The following is an 18,285-nucleotide window of genomic DNA, read 5'->3' on the forward strand; positions in this document are numbered from 1 at the left end:
CCATCTCTCCCTTCCTCACACTGCTGCGCGTGAAAACACTTCTTAGGATGTTGCTATCGTCATCACACAAAAGACCCCAGATTCAGTACTTTCGAAGGCAGCAGAGTTGAGATGTCTGAAAAGGTCGTCTCTCCCCTCCCAGCCTCCCTTTTTCTGCCCTTTCTCTGCCCTTTCTGTGATCTTGGGTTATCAGATGCTTCTGGTTAGAGCAAGAGGAGCTGACTCAGTCCAAGTTCTTGGTAACTCTAACCAGGCGTCAGTCTGTGAGGTCTCATTTTTGGGAGGAGGATTTTCAGCAGCCCTGAGGTCACATGCCGTGGTAACAACATACGCTCAGGACAGCCTTGCTTACGCACCATTTCCAGCCCAAGTTCCAGGAGCCTGTGTGGTCAGAGGGCTCTGATCTCATCCTTTGGTGACCTAATGTCTCTCCCTGAAGACCGAGGAGCAAATAATTTGTTCGTGAGCATGAGGATTAGAGGTCTTATCACTTTTTTGCTTCAGAAGGAACCTCAGTTCTTCTGCAAAGGCCAAGAATATCACACTGACCAGAAATAAAACTGGCCTCAAATTCATCCTAAAAATCAATGTAACTAATACACTAAAATGCAAAAAACTAGTGGGAGGTCCCCTTTTGGCCGGTTCGCCAGCCTAGGCAGAATTACACGGTATAGTCACATGTCTTTGTTCTATTGGAAGAATGGGTACTTGCTCTTTTGTTTCCCCTAGTGTTGGAAGGGGGCCTCTTCCGGGGCAGAGAGAGGTTTCTGGGCTTTCCTCATGCGGAGGTCTGGCCACTGTGGTCTTCCATCAAGGAGCAGCAGGAAGCTCTTTGTGAACAGTCTGCCAGGACCACAGGGGCTCAGCCCAGACATGGGGATGCCAAGGGACTAGGGGAGCCAAGAGCTTGACCTTTCATTCTGGCTCAGCTTGGTCAATGCTTTTCTTCTTTTAGCATCTTCCACCTGTAAAAGCTGAATCACCCTTTCTGGCATCCATGCCACGGGGACCTACTAGTGGAAAGGGCTTAAGGACATGCACGTGCTCCTTCATCCATTAAATGGAAACTCACTCACACAAAATAAGCAGCCATAGGAACATGTATAAGTTTAATGTATAGAGATTATCTACCTCATTGTATTTCTATCTTTAGTTCTTTTTTAAAATTAAAAAGAAGTTTCACCCGGCTTTATTGAGGTGTAATTGACAAAAATTGTATATATATAAGGTGTACAACTCGATGTTTTGATACACGTATACTTTGTGAAATTTTCACCAAAATCAGACTAACTAACATATCTGTTTCCTTACATACATACCTTTTTTTTTGGTGGGGAGAACACTTAAGATCTACACTCTTAGCAACTTTCAAGTATACGGTATTAACTATAGTCACATTGCTGTACATTAGATCTCCAGAGTTTACTCATCTTGCATAACTGCAACCTTGAACCTCTTGACCAGTATCTCCCCATTTCCTCCTTCTCCCAGCCCCTGGCAACCACCATTCTACTCTCTGCTTCCGTGAGTGTGATTATTTTAGATTCCACATATAAGTGAGATCATGCAGTATTCATCTTTTTTTGTCTGGCCTCATGCACTTAGCATAATGTCCTCCTGGTTTGTTCATGTTGTTACAAATGGAAGAATTTCCTGTTTTTAAAGCTAGATAATATTCCATTATATATACACACCATACTTTCTTCATCCATTCATCCATTTATGGGCATTTAGGTTGTCTCAATGTCTAGGCCATTGGGAATAATGCTACAATGAACATAGGAGCGCAAATCTCTTTGAGATAGTACTGATTTTGTTTCCTGTGGACATATACCCAGAAGTGGGATTGCTGAATCATGTGGTAGTTCCATTTTTAATTTTCTGAGGCACCTCCATACTGTTTTCCATAGTGGCTGTACCAATTTACATTCCCATCAACAGTGCAGAAGGGTTCCCTTTTCTCCACATCCTCGCCACCACTTGTTATTTCTCAACTTTTTGATAATAGCCATTCTAACAGGTGTGAGGTGATCTCATTGTGGTTTTGATTCATATTTTCTTAATGATTAGTGATGTTGAGCACCTTTTCATGTACCTATTGGCCATCTGTATGTCTTCTTTTGAGAAATGTCTATTTAGGTCATTTGCCCATTTTTAAATCTTTTTCTCTGCTGTTGAGTTGTATGAGTTCCTTCCAAAGTTTGGATATTAACCCCTCATCAAGGGTGTCTGCAGCATGGAGTGGGCTGCTGCGCTCCTCCTGCTCTCTTTTTTCCTGCAGGGAGAAGTTGTGGTCGAGGGGATTCCTCCTGGTGCCGAGCTGTGCCAGTTTGAAAGATGGGAAGACAGGTAAAACACTTCCTACACTTCTCTATGCAGCCATCCACAGTTTTGCCCTCTGCTGGGTTGTTGCAGCTTCTTATCTGTACTCTGGAGCTCTCCTGGAGCTATGTTCCTCCATGAGTAGTTGTTAAACTGTTGTTTTGTGGGAGTACAAGGGCTGAGACCTCTCAGTCCTCCACCTTGCTGATGTCCTACTGAGATGATATGATCTTATATGTAGAATCATGTAAGTGTATCTTTGCTTCAGAAAATTTGCTTCCAGGTTGGCAGGAAATTCTTTTTTTTTTTTAATTAAAAAATTACTTTTTCATTTATGCTTCTGGTGCTTACTCTTTGAGGATTTCGTTGTGCTTTATTGGCATAATTTTAGTGGCTCCACCTTGCCTATGGAATGTCGTTCAAACTCTTTAACCAAATATTTGCGGCCCTGGGAATCTGGCTCTAACGTACTTTTCTGTCTTTAACATTCTGTTACTCCATGTGCTTCAGCGAGTCCATTGGTTTGCTTACTGTCCCCTGAAGGCCAAGCCCCACGTGCACAGTCTTTGCAATAGCGTGGGAGGTTGTCACCAGGAAAAGGACAGCCTATTCCGACTATAAACTAAGCCACCCCTTTGCCTTGAAGATGGTAGAAGTGCATCTGCCTTAGTCGGAACTCACAGCAAAGGGTGTTGTCTGGAGGAAACAGCAAGGCTAGCCCTAAAGACAGCCTCAGGGAATTGCTTGGGGATTACCAGCACCGTTTAAGAAAATGCTAAACTGGTTGTGATCCCAAAGCCCTCACAATGCTAAGACTGTAATGTTTGCTCCAAATGCTGATGAAGATTCTCTCCTTGACCAAACTCTACTCAAGGTCCCCTGAAATTTTCAACTAGGCATGGCTTTTGGGCCTCTGTGTCTGCTTTGTCCAGTTTTAGCAAGAATCCTAGTAAGTCAGTTTAACAAGAAGCCCCCACTCTCAATATCTGATGGGGTTTCTCATCCCCCACCATCCTCCAGGAGACGTTTGATTGCCTGGCCTGCCTTCAGCAAGAATCCTGTTAGGTGGGTTTAGCCAGAACCCCCTCACCTTTGATGTTTCCTCTTGGTTATTTCCAGTCCAATGACCCCAGCCTGCTCCTTGTCTATAAACTCCCACTTTCTCATGCTGTGTTCAGAGTGAGTCCAATCTCTCTCCCACTGCAAAAACCATTGCAGTGGTCCCGACACCCATCGCAATGGCCCCCTTGAATCAAGTCTTCCTGACTGTGCCTTAACAAGCATCAGGAATAATTTTTCCTTAATAATATTGACACAAGTTTATAAACCACAGTGTGGATATTCCACCTGCAGGAAGAAACAGCTGCTGTCTCACAAACAAAAAGCTGGAGAGAGGCTTTCTCCCTATTTGTATGGAAAAACCATGAGCTCAGCAGTCAAAGAGAACGATATTGGAGGCAGGTGAGGGAAAAAAGCAGACCAGACAAATGAGATAACAGGAGAAATATGCAAGGAAAGACTAAGAACTACAATGGGGAATTCACGTGGACAAAAAGCTGAGTGACAGTGAGAAGTTATATCACAGGAGAAGCAATGTGAGCGTCTGTCAGGAATGTGATGCCCTTTTGGCATGTGTGGTGGTCGAGGTGGGCAGGAACACACAAACCTCACTGGAGCCTTCTAGAACACTGCTAGTTTCATTTAACAGTGTGTATTAATTTCCTGTAGTGGCTATAACAAATTACCACAAGCTGCATGGCTCAAAAAGAACAGAAATTTATTCTCTCACACTTTTGGAGGCCAGAAGCTTGAAATCAAGGTGTCGGCAGGACCATGCTCCCAGAGGGAGCATGGGAGGATCCTTCCTTGCCTCTTCCAGCTTTTGGTGGCTCCAGGTGTTCCTTGGCTTGGGGCCGCATCACTCCAATCTCTGTCTTCCTCTGGCTTTCTCTTCTCCCTGTATGTCTCTTGTAAGGACACTTGACATTGGATTTAGGGCCCACCCATATGATCCAGGATGGTTTCATCTCGAGATCTTTAACTTGACATCTGCAAAGACCCTTTTGCCAAATAAGGTCACATTCATAGGTTCCAGGTGGACATATCTTTGGAGGAGCCACCATTCAAACACTACCCAGCACACTCATTTATTTACTCATTGGCCCACAACGCTTTTTGAGAGCTAATGTACAAAGGAACTGTGGGAAGTAGAAAGATGAACTGGACAGAGATCCTGCCCTGAGTGGTGGATTATAGCTGAGAAAGAGAGGCAAAGCAAAACACTTTTACAGCTTGATAGAAAGTGGTGAGAGCCACGAGAGAAGTATAGAGAAATCCAGTATGATGGGATCCTAGAGAGGTAGAGATGCACCAGCTCAGTGGGGGATCAGCGAGGATAGGGGATACTTCACGGGATTGATGGGCAGACTCATCAGTCGAACTGGATCTTGAGAGACAGGAAAGCATTGAACATGTGGGAATGGGGCATTCCAGACAGAAAAACTAGCATTAGGGAAGCCTGGAGGGAGGAAACGATGGGTGTTTATAGGCCGTGCTAAGAAATTCAGATTGACTGGAGCACAGGTGACTGAAAGGTAGAAATGAGAGGTACAGGTAGACAGGTTGTCTGGGGATAGAATGGGTGGCCCTGAATGGGTTTTAGCCAGAGAAGATTGCTCAAGGTTTGTACGTCAGTGTGATGAAAGAAAAATTTTGATTTGTGCAGATACTATTTTTATATTTCATAAATAATAGAGATTATTTTAAGCTAAAGTCATTTGAGATTCAACAGATGCAGAAAGAGGCCTTCTTGGAGCTTCCCTTATCTGACTAAAAGCAGAAACTTCAGAGAGATGAGGACCACCATAAATTCCTTCTTTGCGGTGGGTCTGTTCCCAGGAATGAGGCCAAGAGTAAACCTACTTACCACACATCCCCTTTCTGGGGGAGTTTCATGGCCCTGAAGAAGACAGAACATGATCACAAACTTTCTTATCTCCTGTTTGTTCCCCTGAAACCCCATTTGTCTGTCCTAAAGACCCATATTTGTTCTTCCCATAGGAGCCTTGCTCTCCTCTCCCTTTCCCCTGGTAAGTTAGGGATTTAAGCCCCAAATTCTAACCACTCCTTTGAGTTACTCATCATGGAGCACTCCCTTATGTATGAGCCTTGCATGTGTAAATAAAAGCACGCTTCTCTTGCTAATCTGTCTTTTGTCAGTTTAATTTGCAGGTGCCTGGGTACTTAACATAAGAGGGTAGAGGAAAAGTTATTTCTACCCTACAGTTTATAATATATATTGTATATATGAGTTAAAATGGACAGAGAGACTTACAATGGGGAGATTGATCAAGACATGATTCGCAGGAGAGAAAGTAGAGATGAGTATATATTTTGGAGAGACTGCAGAGGCAGAATCATAGGGATTTGGTAAAAAAAAAAAGAGAGAGAGAGATTAGATAGGGAGATGGGGGGATGGTTAACAACGACTCTGAAGTTCTGAGCCTGGATGATGGAGCCTATGATGGTGCCATTAATAGAATTAGGAAACACAAGAGAGATGTAGAGCATAAGAAAATAAAATGAGTTAATGGAGCCTCTTTGAAGCCTGGCAGAGAGATGAGAACTGGAGATGTGGACTTGAGATGATCTGCATTGAGTGATCCTCGAAGGCATGAGGTGGATGGAGAAAACAAAGGGAAAGTGAAGGCAAGGAGGGGAGGGGAGGCTTGGAAGTGATTTGGGGTAGGAGGAGGAAAAGGGGCGAGCCAAGGGAGTAATCAGTGGTGGGGGGATGGAAGAGGAAAGTGCTGTGTCTGAGCATCCGATGGGGCCGAGATCAAAGAGAGGGTCTTTCCTTGTCTAAAAGCTGCAGAAAGGTAGATGAGGACCTAGAACATTCTACAAGTGCTGGCAAGAAGGTAGTCTTTGGAGGAAGCAGTGCAGGAGAGAGGTCAGAGGGCAGAGCTGAATTCAAGTGTTGGACAGGTAGAGGCAACATGTGTGGACCACTCCAAGAAATCTTGTAATGAAGGGAAAGAGGAATAGAATATCAATAACTTAAGGGTTATCTGAGTTTCTCCCCCATTCCGGGATTTTTAATGATTCCCAAAATTTAAAACATCAACTCAATGATAGCTACATTTTGATGATAACCAAGACAGAACCAAGTTCATAGGGGCGACAAGTAGGAAATTAAGCTATTAACAGGCATCTTTCTTTCTTTCTTTCATTCCATTTTTACATATCCACCTTTGTGTCATTAAGTCACAACATTTTATCAAAATATACAAACAGCACAGATACCAAAAAATGTATAGCTAGAATTCTAATTCAACAAGATTGACTGCTACAAGTAGCGTGCATGGGTCTTTTGTCTTGAATGATGCCTACAGAGGGACTTACGAGTCATCGAATCATCAGTAATGGTCTAATAAGGGATTGGTTTTCTTTTCTCCTAGAAGAACTATGCACTTCATTTCTTTTCTTGTTATAATGTGAGGCTGGTAATGAGTGACTGCCCCTGATACTGAAATCAACTGAGAATGGATAGATGGAAAGGTTTTATTGGCAGGAGTAAAATGATTCTATCTGTTGGATTCTAAATTTATTATCTACGTTGACAAGAGAACCAGAGTAGTCGTTGTATCAAAGCTGCCATGTCAGTGACGTGAGCTCTTCCCACTTTCCTCTTTCCCATGAATTTCATGGGTAATCAGAATGAACGGATTTGAAAATCTCAAGTTACAAGCTATGTTTATTGTGAAGAATTCCCATAAAAACCTACTCAGGGCTTTCCCCACCACCATTTACCCTTCCACAGATGTGAACAGAATAAAATGGGTTAGTGGTCACTCGTCTGTGGCTGAACGAAATCCACTACTGCACCAGGCGACGTGCTGCTTCCGTCTTGAGAAGTCTGTACTCACTCTTCTCCTTGGGTCATCAAGTATTTCATTGACCTGCAGTTGGTGCCCCAGTGAAGAACTGTAATTTAGAGCAGGATTAAGTCTCCTAATCTTCACTGTGCAGAGAACCATCTTTCAAGTAAATAACTGTGGTTAGTAAGGACCTAACTTCAGGAGTGGCTGTGAAAGATGACAGGAGAGAAACCGGAGGGCGTCATCATTAGTGAAGTAGATTGATTTCTGCTACAAAGTCAGTGAGGAGCTGAAAGGACTCAGCCTTTACCGTTGAGTGTTTCTTTTCTTTTCCAAGTTGAAAAGGAACCCAAGGAGCGTCCCTTGAACCAGTTCACGGGGAGAAGGCAACTTCCTTCGCGTGTCTGGAGGATATCAGCTTCTCCATCCCCGGGTTAATGAAGGAAAAGTTTCTGAACATGTTCTGGTCCATACTGTTGATGAGGGCCCTGTCGGCGAACGACAGCCGGGGTTTCTCATTTAGGAATTCTTTGTCAAAGTTGCTGCAGTCATACGGTGATTTCTTGATCAGAGTTTAAGACAGGGAAAAAAGGGAAGAAAGTCAGCCACTGAATTAACTATCTTTGCTTTTGTTATCTAGGCTATGATCTGTGTACGACCACACTGGCTTTGCAGATAAACTAAACTGAAGTAATACTTACAGATGATCATATGGGGTTTTTATTGAACATCTCTAGGACCCCGAGCCATCAGTTTATCAATAGCAAAATTAAATTCACATAAAGGAATTCCATCGTATACATTCTAATAAGATCTAATGATTCTAGTCAAGAGTTTACATGAAGCGGGATTGGCAACCTTTGAAAAAGTGGTGAGCCCAAATTTGACCTCTGTCCTTTTAGTCTACAGGGGACAGTGTGTAGGAGGTTGGGGGGGGTGGGGGTGGGAGCAGAGGGAAGGAGTTTTGCAGATTATATATTCCTGTTCTTTTATCAACATCCTTCACTACTGTTATTTTCCTACTCCTGATAATTTTATTATTAAACATCTTGGACTCTCTTCCATAGACAACACAGATTGGGACAATCTCCTCTCAAGCCACCTAGTCCAATGGTGCCCAGGACAAAAGGGAGAGAATGTAAAAACAAACACCTGTTCATAAATACCATCCAGTATGGTGTACAATTCAGCTTTCTAAGATAATCAAAAGTCACCCTTACATATATGAGCATAACAGGCTCTTCCCACCCTCAAAGGGGCCCTGGCCTGCTGAGGCCAGTGGCCTGTGGCCTCTGCCCAAAATAGCTGCTTAGATGACAAGTCAGGGAAATTCCTTCCTGCTGGCGGAATTGGGATTGTCCTGTAGGGAAGCAGTAGATGAAAGGTCTGGTTTTTATGTGGAATATACCAAGTCAATTGTAATCTACTGTGGAAGTTGAGACATGAATTGCACTGCTCTGATGAGCTAAAACAAGGTAAAAATTTATTTTATCACAAATTATTAGCCCATGTTTTAGATACGGTGCTGTTACAAATAATAAGAGTGCTACAGGCCAGCCTGTGGAACCCTTGGAACATCCCGGAGCTTGGGGCAAATGTTGAGAATTACTCTTCTAACCCTCAGAACATGCTTCCTTTTTCTGGCCATCCACTGTCAGGACTAATAACGGCAGCTCTTTCCCAGAGCGAACACTCTGCTTTGAAGTCCATGAGCCTGTGCCATCTCCATGCAGAGACGGTGGGGACTGTTCACAACCACCCAGGTCATTGCTACCTCTTTCCCAGAAATTGCCAGGGATGGGTAAAACTGGTGAATCTGCCACTTGGCCTTACTCTTTAAAAAAGATTATTATTTATTTTTAAAATTGTGGTAAAATACACATAACATAAAAGTGACCATTTGAACCATTTTTTTTTTCTTTTTTGATGAGGAAGATTCGCCCTGAGCTAACATTCGCTGCCAATCTTCCTCTATTTTCTACAGGGGATGACTCCAAAGCATGGCTGATGAGCGGAGTAGGTCCACGCCCAGGATCTGAACCCAAAAACCCGGGCCACTGAAATGGAGTGCTCAGAACTTTAACCACTTGGCCAGAGGGCCGGCCCCCATTTTAACCATTTTTAAGTGTACAGTTCAGTGGCATTAAGTACATTCATGTGTTGGGCCACCATCGTCACCATCCATCACCAGAACTTTTTCCATCTTAACTTTGCTTTACTTTTGTGTTCACTTTATGGTGGCCCGTCCTGCATGTGACCAGGTCATTCTGCCTTTTCTCATGGAGGTTAGTGACTTTGCTAATGAGTATACACATGGGAATTTAGAGACCTGTCTTTTTCTCAGCACCAATTTATTTCTCTGTAAACTGGAGAACACCTAACAATTGCCATTGGGGAATGCAGTTACATGAACAAATTGCAAACGTCAGGTAAACTTTAATAAACATCATGGAAAAAATGGCTCCAAAATTCCTGACATAGGGTGCAGGGTTTATGACCAGATTTGGGTCATGCAGACTGTGACCCTGAAGCAGGTATGCATCCCATGCAAAGGCTCCATACCTCATCTGATGGTCACCCTCACACACATATACTCAGTCTAAGGCACGTACACGTGGCAAATCATTTTTCACGCAGGTACATTTGGATCACAGAGGTCAAATTTTGCAAACATCGATTTTTTGCAAACAAAATTTTTTTTTTTGGCTGGTGGTACCCCCCAGCAGCCAAATAGCCTGAATTATGGTTAAAGAAACGCTTTCTTCCAAGAATTGCACTCCAGAGGGTGGGGCTGGGTGGGAAGTCAGGGCTTGGGCAGGGTGAGGGATGGCCCCAGGATGGGACAGGCGGGCGGCCTGGGAGTAAAGCGAGATGGCTGGAACCAAACGGTCCCTAGGTGGGTCCTTACCACTTTAGGCCTGAACGGTGGGTCAATCTCCTTTCTTTCAAGCTCTTCCCAGTTGATCTCCCGAAACAAAGGGTGCTGGCGGATGTCTCCTCTCACTCCCAGCCTCTTTTCAGGCTCTCTCACGAAGAGCTGAAAAGGAGCAGAGAGGGCACAGTTACTCCTCAAGGGACCAGCCCATGAGCCTCAGATGGAGGTTGCATTCTCTTAGCGGATGAAGTGCAAGCCGCATGAACTTGACTCCACAAAGATAAAGGCCTGGCTCTTTGCCATTTGTTTTGTAACCTCATTTTTCTACTTACCGTTACAAACTGTTGACTCAAGCCAAACTGGTGCAACATCCTCTCTCAAATGAGCCCTCTGAATATTCTGGAGTGTGGGCCTTTGCTTCCTTACTCTTTGGCCTAGAAATGCTCTCTTTTGAGTTATAGGGACCTGGTTTGAAATCAGCTTTGACCAGTGTTATTTACGGGAACTCTGGCAAGTTAAGGACTCTGAGTCACTCTCCTCAACTGTAAAGTGAGTGAAGTGTCCTTCTCCCAGGCTGTTCGTAGATTAAATGAAATAATTACACACACACATGCACACACACGCATACATATGTATGCACTAATTCCTGGTCTGTAAAACCCAACGACATAGAGTAAGTGATCAATTTATTTGTTGTTTGGTTGACTGCCCATTAATCGAGTTGCTTCCTTACAAAGCTTCCCTCTCAGGATTACAGTCTCACGGTGAGGAGGGCTCATATCAGGTGTAATATACACTGGTCCCTGACGTCAGCTTTGATAAGGCATCTGAGTATTGCGGATCCCTCTGGACTCCTGCAAACCTGCTGGACAAGTAATACTTAACTCAAATCATCTTTCATCATCTCTGACCTGTTACATATTTATTTTCCTTTTGCACTGTCCCCTCTCCTGTTACTTTCCCCCATGAGGTCAAAAGGAACACAGGCCAGGACAGGAAAGAAACTTGGAAACTCTTGAGACTTAAACAAAATATGTCAAGGGCATTAAAGAATAGGAGAGTGCAAACCTGAAACCTAGAAAGGTCCTGGGTCTCCTGAGTGTCTGAGCCTTTATCTTTTTTCTCACATCAGCTGGATGTTTATTTATAAAGTAAACGCTAGTTGGAGGGTGTCCTGAGGAGGGTAGGGGTCTTGAAAATAGAAACCACAGTGAGATGCAGTGATTCTCCATGCGATTCTGGCAGGACTTGACCCCCATCCACACTTAAGTTGCAGGGATCTCTTGCTTCTACCTCTTATAAGAACAGCCAATCTATGTGTTTTAAAATCCTGCTTTACTTACGTTACCTGACTACTTGGAAATCTGCAAAGGCTCTATTCACCCAAAAAAAACACAAAAAACACAACATGCTGTAGTAAAGTGGAGATTCTTTCTTTCTTTTACTAATCAGGAGAATCTTTTTAAGAGTCCAAGTGAAATGCTCATGCAGCTATCCCACCTATCCAGGTGACCAATCATCGGCATGGTCCTAACTTCCTCTCCCCTTACCATGTGGTGGCTGCTGGGGCATCTCAATGGAAACTCGGGGTTCCAAAGCACCCTGTTAGAAAACCGCTGCACAGTGGAAATACCATGAGACTGTCATCCAGGAGGCTTGCTACCCACGTGGCCTTGGGCCAGTTTTCTGAGTCTCACTTTTCTCAGCCTCCCAGGCTCTCTGTAGCCTGATGCTGATGCACGTTCTTCGAGTCTCCCTGTACCCCTCTCTTCTGTCCACACGTGTCTACTCCTGAATATCCCACCTGCCTCGCCTGCCTCTGGCCTTTGCTAATGACACGTCCACCTTGCAAGGAGATACCTCTCCCCACGTTCTGTTCCCATTTCCTTCTCCTCCTCTTTAAATCCTGACCCACATTTCAGGGTTCAGCTTACACGCCCTCTGCTTTCTGAAGCTTTCTTTGATTACCTCAATTCATGGTGAGCTCTCCCTCCTCTTCAAGTCACATTCATTGACATATGGTTGATTACATCATTCATTCCAACCAATGTTCCTTGAGAAGCAGGCGTTGTGCTAGATGCCCCAGCTATATCATCCTGATAGTTCTAAAAGCAGGTACTGTTATCCCAATTGTCAGCTGAGGAAACTGAGGATTGAAGTAGCTAAGTAACTTGCTCAAGATCACAGGTCCAGCCAGAACCTAATTTATAAGCAGGCCCTTCCTACTTCTGGGGTTGGATAGTCTCTCCTCTGTGCTCCATAGAACATCCTCCCTCCATTAGAGAAATCAGCACACTATATGTATATTTAAGACTATCTTTCCTACCAGACTGTGAGCTCAGGAGAGCAGCCACCATTTACGTTTCCATTTCTTACACAATTCAGCACAGAGCATGCACACAGTAGATGCTCAGTAAATGTTTGTTGAATAAGTGAGTAATCTGTCTGTCTACTTTATTTGCAGATTACATGTCTTCCGTCCTCACCTTCTGTTAGCCTCTTGTTTTCACCATATAGAACAACATATAGAAAAGGCACCGAGTTCACAGTAAAACACATTTTTCTGTAGACTTGAACACCAGTATGAGTCAACAGATGGGAAAGCAGATTGCTTTTTAGAAGCAGAGGGAATAAATGACTTGCCCCATCTCTCTTCCCTTGAAATGATCATAACTAATTGTTGACGTCCACTTCTGAAGGACCTTTTGATGAAACAAGATTAGAGAGAAGGTGTAAGGGCCTCAAGAACAGGCCCCAAACTAGCTCATGTTGTTACAACTAAATGCTTCAGGGAATTAAGTTAGAAGTAACTGCCCTAGACCAAGGGTGCACCATGCTAGGTTTTCCATTAGATTTTTCCAGTAACGTGAGGCATTTGTACCAAAAGAATCATGACAAAGAGCCTGCTAGGCCTAGTATATGTACCTGTGAAATTTAAAAACATATATTTTTTTTTTGAAGAAGAAGATCAGCCCTGAGCTAACATCCATGCTAATCCTCCTCCTCTCTCTCTTTTTGTTTTTTTGCTGAGGAAGATCGGCTCTGAGCTAACATCTATTGCCAATCCTCCTCCTTTTTTTTTTTCCCCAAAGCCCCAGTAGATAGTTGTATGTCACAGTTGTACATCCTTCTAGCTGCTGTACGTGGGACACGGCCTCAGCATGGCCGGAGAAGTGGTGCGTCAGTGCATGCCTGGGATCCGAACCCGGGCCGCCAGTAGCAGAGCGCGCGCACTTAACCGCTAAGCCACGGGGCCGGCCCTAAAAACATATTTTAAAAGATAAAATGTATAATGAGAATATAATATGATTTCCAGCTTTGAGATTCAAAATTCTTTCTAGTTTTGCACAGAAGAGTAAATTATCTTTTCTATCCTGCTGCAAATCACCCCCTCTTCTTCCCGGTCTTGAAGGTGACTGGTGACCTCATGGGAGGTTGTTGGCTCTGCGGCAGGGAAGCTGCACCGAGGGAATAAAGGTTCACGAAGAAAGACTTGCTTTTGTCCATAAAAGCTGTCAGAAGGGTGGTTTACATCACTAGGAAACAGCACACCTGTTACACAAATGGCCAGGATGCAGCTGGAGTTTGTTTAACTTTATTTGACTGTCTGGGCAAGAAAGCAGCACTGGGCTGCCAAGGATGGTGACCAGTGCTTAGCACCTGTCACTGGAGTCTTCTCTTCTTCGTTCCCTTCTCAGATATACTTTCTACACAACAGAGAGGTATCTCTGTTTGAGATCATTAATTTTCCATCATTTTCCAAACAAATGGACAGGACATCCTGGATGAATAAGTGGGGAAGAAAGGGGTGTTTCTATGGCAATAGTCAACCGGACAGCAGATTCCCAGCTGTAATTCTAGATGGAGCACAGCCTCTCCTGATGTGCAATTGTTCAGTGCGCTACATGCATCCACACCCTCTGAGGGCTGAAGGGGACAGAGTCTGGTACTGAGGCCGCTGCTGCAACAGACACCACTCAATCCTGCTTGGTTCAACCTTCCAGAGGACCCATTACTTCCGGGTTTGACATCATGATGTATAATTCCCTAGAGGAAGTTTCTCAGAAATGAGATTATCTTTGATCTTTGCAGAAAAGGGAGTTCAAGGATGTAGGGGCTGTTGGATCAAAGTTATAGAGCGAATGAGGAGCAGAGATGAAACTAGAAGCCAGTCTAACGGTCAGCAGATTGCTTGATGGAAACCAATTTTTATCAGCCCAACTGCTAGGACATGGGAGAGAATTACCTTCCCCATGGAGCACGGACGGGGAATTTTTACTAACTCTCATGGGAAAGAATAAGCCCAAACTCTTTCACTTGGATTTAAAACCTCTTTCACCAACTAGTCCCCCTACTTCTTTATCCTGAATTGTCTTGGTTTCTGCTCTATTCAACCAAATTTATTTTCCATTCTTGCAGCAAATCTTTTTTCCTGCCACTGAAACTCTGCAGACTTTTTTTTTTTTTCGTAGTTGCTGGCAGTTAGCCTTAGATTTTGTTTTGTTTTAAAACTTTTTATTTCGAAATAATTATAGTGTCTTAGTCTGCTGGGGCTGCTGTAACAAAATGTCACAGAGTGAGCAGCTTAAACAACAGACATTTATTTGTCATACTTCTGGAGGCTGGAAGTCCAAGATCAAGGTGTCAGAATGGTGAGTTTCTGGTGAGGGTTCTCTACTTGGCTTGTAGGCGGCCACCTTCTTGTTGTGTGCTCACAGGGCCTTTCCTTGGTGCATGCACTTGGACGGAGTGATCGCTCTCTCTTCCTCTTTTTATAAGGGCACTAGTCCCATCATGGGGGCCCGACCCTCATTATGTCATCTATATCTAATTACCTCCCAAAGGCCTCACCTCCTATAACCATCACATTGGGAGTTAGGGCTTCAACATAGGAATTCGGGGGGACACATTCAGTCCATACACACAGATTCACAGGACATTGAAAGATAGTACAGCGATATCCTGTGTACCCCTCACCTAGTTTCCCCTAATGCTTCCATCTTATGTAATTACAGCACAACATCAAAACCAGGACGCTAGCATTGGTACAATGCGTGTGTCTAGTTCTGTGTCGTTTTAGCACATGTGTAGATCTGGGTCACCACCATGACAAACAGGATACGGAACTGTCCCATCACCACAGAGATCTCCCTTGGGATACCCCTTTATAGTCACTCCCCTGGCTCCACTCGCCCTAACCCCTGGCAACCACTAATCTGATTTCCATCTCTGCCATGTTGTCCTTTCAAGAACATTACATAAATGGACTCATTCAGTATGCAACCTTTTGAGATTGGCTTTTTCACTAGCATAATGCCCTTGAGATCCACCCAAGTCGCTTTGTACATCAATAATAGTTTATTCCTTTTTATCCCTGAGTAACATTCCATGCACATGACTTTTCATCTTCTCTCCTCCAACTGGAAGTAATCATTTCCTCCCACCCACCTTTCTCTCCTTTGAAACCATCGCTCCCTGCATCCTTCCATGGAGTTACTTCTGATTAACTCCATCTGGCCCCTGTTACTCCATTACCCTCACTCCTTGCTGGGAGCTCTGCCTGATCCTGAGGTGGAGCTGGGTTTGGGAAGCACAGCTGTCACCTTTATGCCACATCAGCAGGTGAGGGTGGATTGCAACTGTAGCTCCAGGGCCTCCAGACCGCCCCCAAGCTTTTTCCTTATTTCCTTTTTCTGTGGGTTTTGCTGGCCTAGGCCTTCTCAGTGCAGCCCCCATGCTATGGACGGAGTCGGTCTCCTCAAAACTCATCTGTTGAAGCCCTAACACCCAATGTGAGTGTATTTGGAGTAAAGAAGTAATTAAGGGTAAATGAGGTCATAAGAGGAGACAGCAGAAAGCTATCTGTCATGTGAGGACACAGCGAGAAGGCGGCCATCTGCAAGCCAGGAAGACAGCCTTCACTAGAAACCAACCCTGCTGGACCTTAATCTTGGACTTCCAGCCTCCAGAACTGTGAGTAAATACATTTCTGCTGTTTAAGCCGCCCACTTGATGGTATTTCGTTAGAGCAGCCAGAGCCGACTAATACACCTCACAGTACATCTGAAGTCCTTCAGAGAGCCAAGTGTAAAATAAAGATAGTAAGCGTAATAATGTTTGAACTTGCCTTTTTTGTCAAGCAGATTGTTTACGTTCCGATCCTGCTAACTTATTTTTACTGCTGTCATCTTTTTTTTTTAATTGGTTAATTTTGAAATCAGCTATCATTTTATAAGTGTTTTGTTCAGTCATTAAAAGTGAATTTAATTGGTCATTCCGGGAGTTTTCTAAGTTTATTGCTTGTTTGCATCAGAATCAGAAAGTGAAGGCTGAATTGAACTGGCGCAGATTTTTAACTACCATCCTCCTTGGGCTGGGGGTCCTGGGAGGGCTCTGTCATCACTTCAGATTCAATGTCTTGATCCCTCAGGGAGAGCTGCAGAGCTGTCCTAGACAAGCTGTCAGTTGCGTCAGAAGTAAAAGTGCATGCCCTTTAAATTTAATTTCAGGTAGTTCTTCATGAGAAAAGAGTAGACTAGTGAAAAAAGATGGGCCTGGTCATCTTTTTCTGAGTTTAGATTTAAAATCCACTGATAGCTTCTAATGTTGAAAGATCTTATCCTATTCCCCTTTTTAATATAGGAGAGCAAGGCTAAAAATTATTTCCTGAAATGTTTTTTTTTTTTTCCTTTTAGCTAGTTGAGAGATGAGTTGCCAGAAATGAAAACACTGTTTTGTTCAAAACACCTGTATTTTTGGCCCACTTCTTTGAGATTTGTTAGCCTCTTGATCACACTGGTAGGTCTCTTTGATCCAAATAGTTGCTGGGACAGCTCAGTAAATGTAGGTGGTTATGATTATTATATGTAATTAGCATGCTGTTTTACTGCGATTTGTTTTTATTTTTTACAACTTGTTGTACTCATATATTATAGGTGGCATTTTACATCCTCAAAAAAGGTGGACGGGGACTCTGCCTAAACTCTAAATCTTTAATGATGGCTCTTAGGTGCTTCTTCTGTCTCTGCATTGGTTTGCCCTGCAAGCACCTGGCTCATGGCTGGCGATTCTCAGAGCTCAGTTTACATCTGTAGCACTGTACCCCAATTCTTAATTGATCCTGGGCTGTCATGGATGGGGTCTGACTCCTGCTTTGATGGTGATTCTGGAGATGGCTGCTAAGATGGTGACAGCCTGTACTCTCAGAGTTTCAGGGTGACAAATGCATCATTATTTCTAGTGGACACAGGTAGGAGGTGGAGGGATAGAGCTGGTCTGCAAACCATTTTAGGTACTGCCTAAGAGACTCTGCTCAGCAGGCAATGAGCAGTGACAGTCTCAGGGAGATGACGGAGAGTTGCTGAGTTAGAGTTTGGTGCAGTAGTTGGACCAGGAAATGGACTGAATAGGCTGTATCTCAAGGGCTTTAGCCAAAAATGTCCCCAGTGATAGGTATTTCCAAGAAAACTACTAGAATGCCTCACCAAAGTCTTGGCTTTAACAACCCACCAGATTCAAAGAGCATGAAGCCACCCAGACATATAAGAATAGTTCTTTCTCTTCATTATCCCTCCATACTCTCCCTGCTTATAACCTGCTATGGTCTGAAACAGAAACTCAGGAGTTGGAGAGGAAGAGAGCAAAGACACAGTTGACAACAATATGACCACACTCCTTTCTCTAAAGGTGAGCAGCTGCCAGCCATGGACCTGACCAGATGAGAGGGAGCAGAAGTCTTTGCTTTAGAGTTGAGATTGATGTGATGACATGTCTTGAACTGAACAGTTTTAATTTCTCAATTGAGATGGTGTTTTATGACTTAAGAGTAACAACAGGTTTGTCTTCTACCTAAAAGTGAGCAGAAAAGTTGGGCATCCTGTCCAAGTTTTCAACCAGGAGCAGGAGAAGATTCACTGGGCTGAATAGAGTTAATAGGGACTATGGGAAACACAAAGTTGAGTTTTAAGCCACAAATTGTGCTTGTTCAATGGACCAATTACACCTCAAAGTGAGGGCATTCAAGAGTCATGGAACTGGTTCCTGGACATTTCTTTTGTAAATTATGCACATGAGGGTTTATCTTATACTGATTTTGATATCTGATGTTCATCATATTGGTGCCTCAGTTAAAACAGAGATGGTGAGCATCACATTCAAACCTGGTTCAACACAATTATTGTTGACTCTACCATGTCTAAATCAGAATCT

The 18,285-nt window shown here is 43.7% G+C and overlaps 1 protein-coding gene across 1 annotated transcript in view; it reads right to left on the bottom strand.

The window, feature by feature from the left end:
• Window positions 1–6,546: 6,546 nt before the first annotated feature.
• PRKCQ (protein kinase C theta) overlaps window positions 6,547–18,285 on the bottom strand; it is a 128,419-nt gene continuing 116,680 nt past the window's right edge. Inside the window, exons 17-18 of the mRNA XM_058532380.1 lie at window positions 10,111–10,239; window positions 6,547–7,764 (exon numbers count right to left, since the gene is read on the bottom strand). Coding sequence (XP_058388363.1) covers window positions 7,576–7,764; window positions 10,111–10,239 — 318 coding nt within the window. The 3' untranslated portion in view covers window positions 6,547–7,575. The remainder of the gene's footprint in view (window positions 7,765–10,110; window positions 10,240–18,285) is intronic.

Source organism: Diceros bicornis, chromosome 36, assembly GCF_020826845.1.
Source record: "Diceros bicornis minor isolate mBicDic1 chromosome 36, mDicBic1.mat.cur, whole genome shotgun sequence".
In the NCBI taxonomy this organism is placed as follows: domain Eukaryota; kingdom Metazoa; phylum Chordata; class Mammalia; order Perissodactyla; family Rhinocerotidae; genus Diceros; species Diceros bicornis.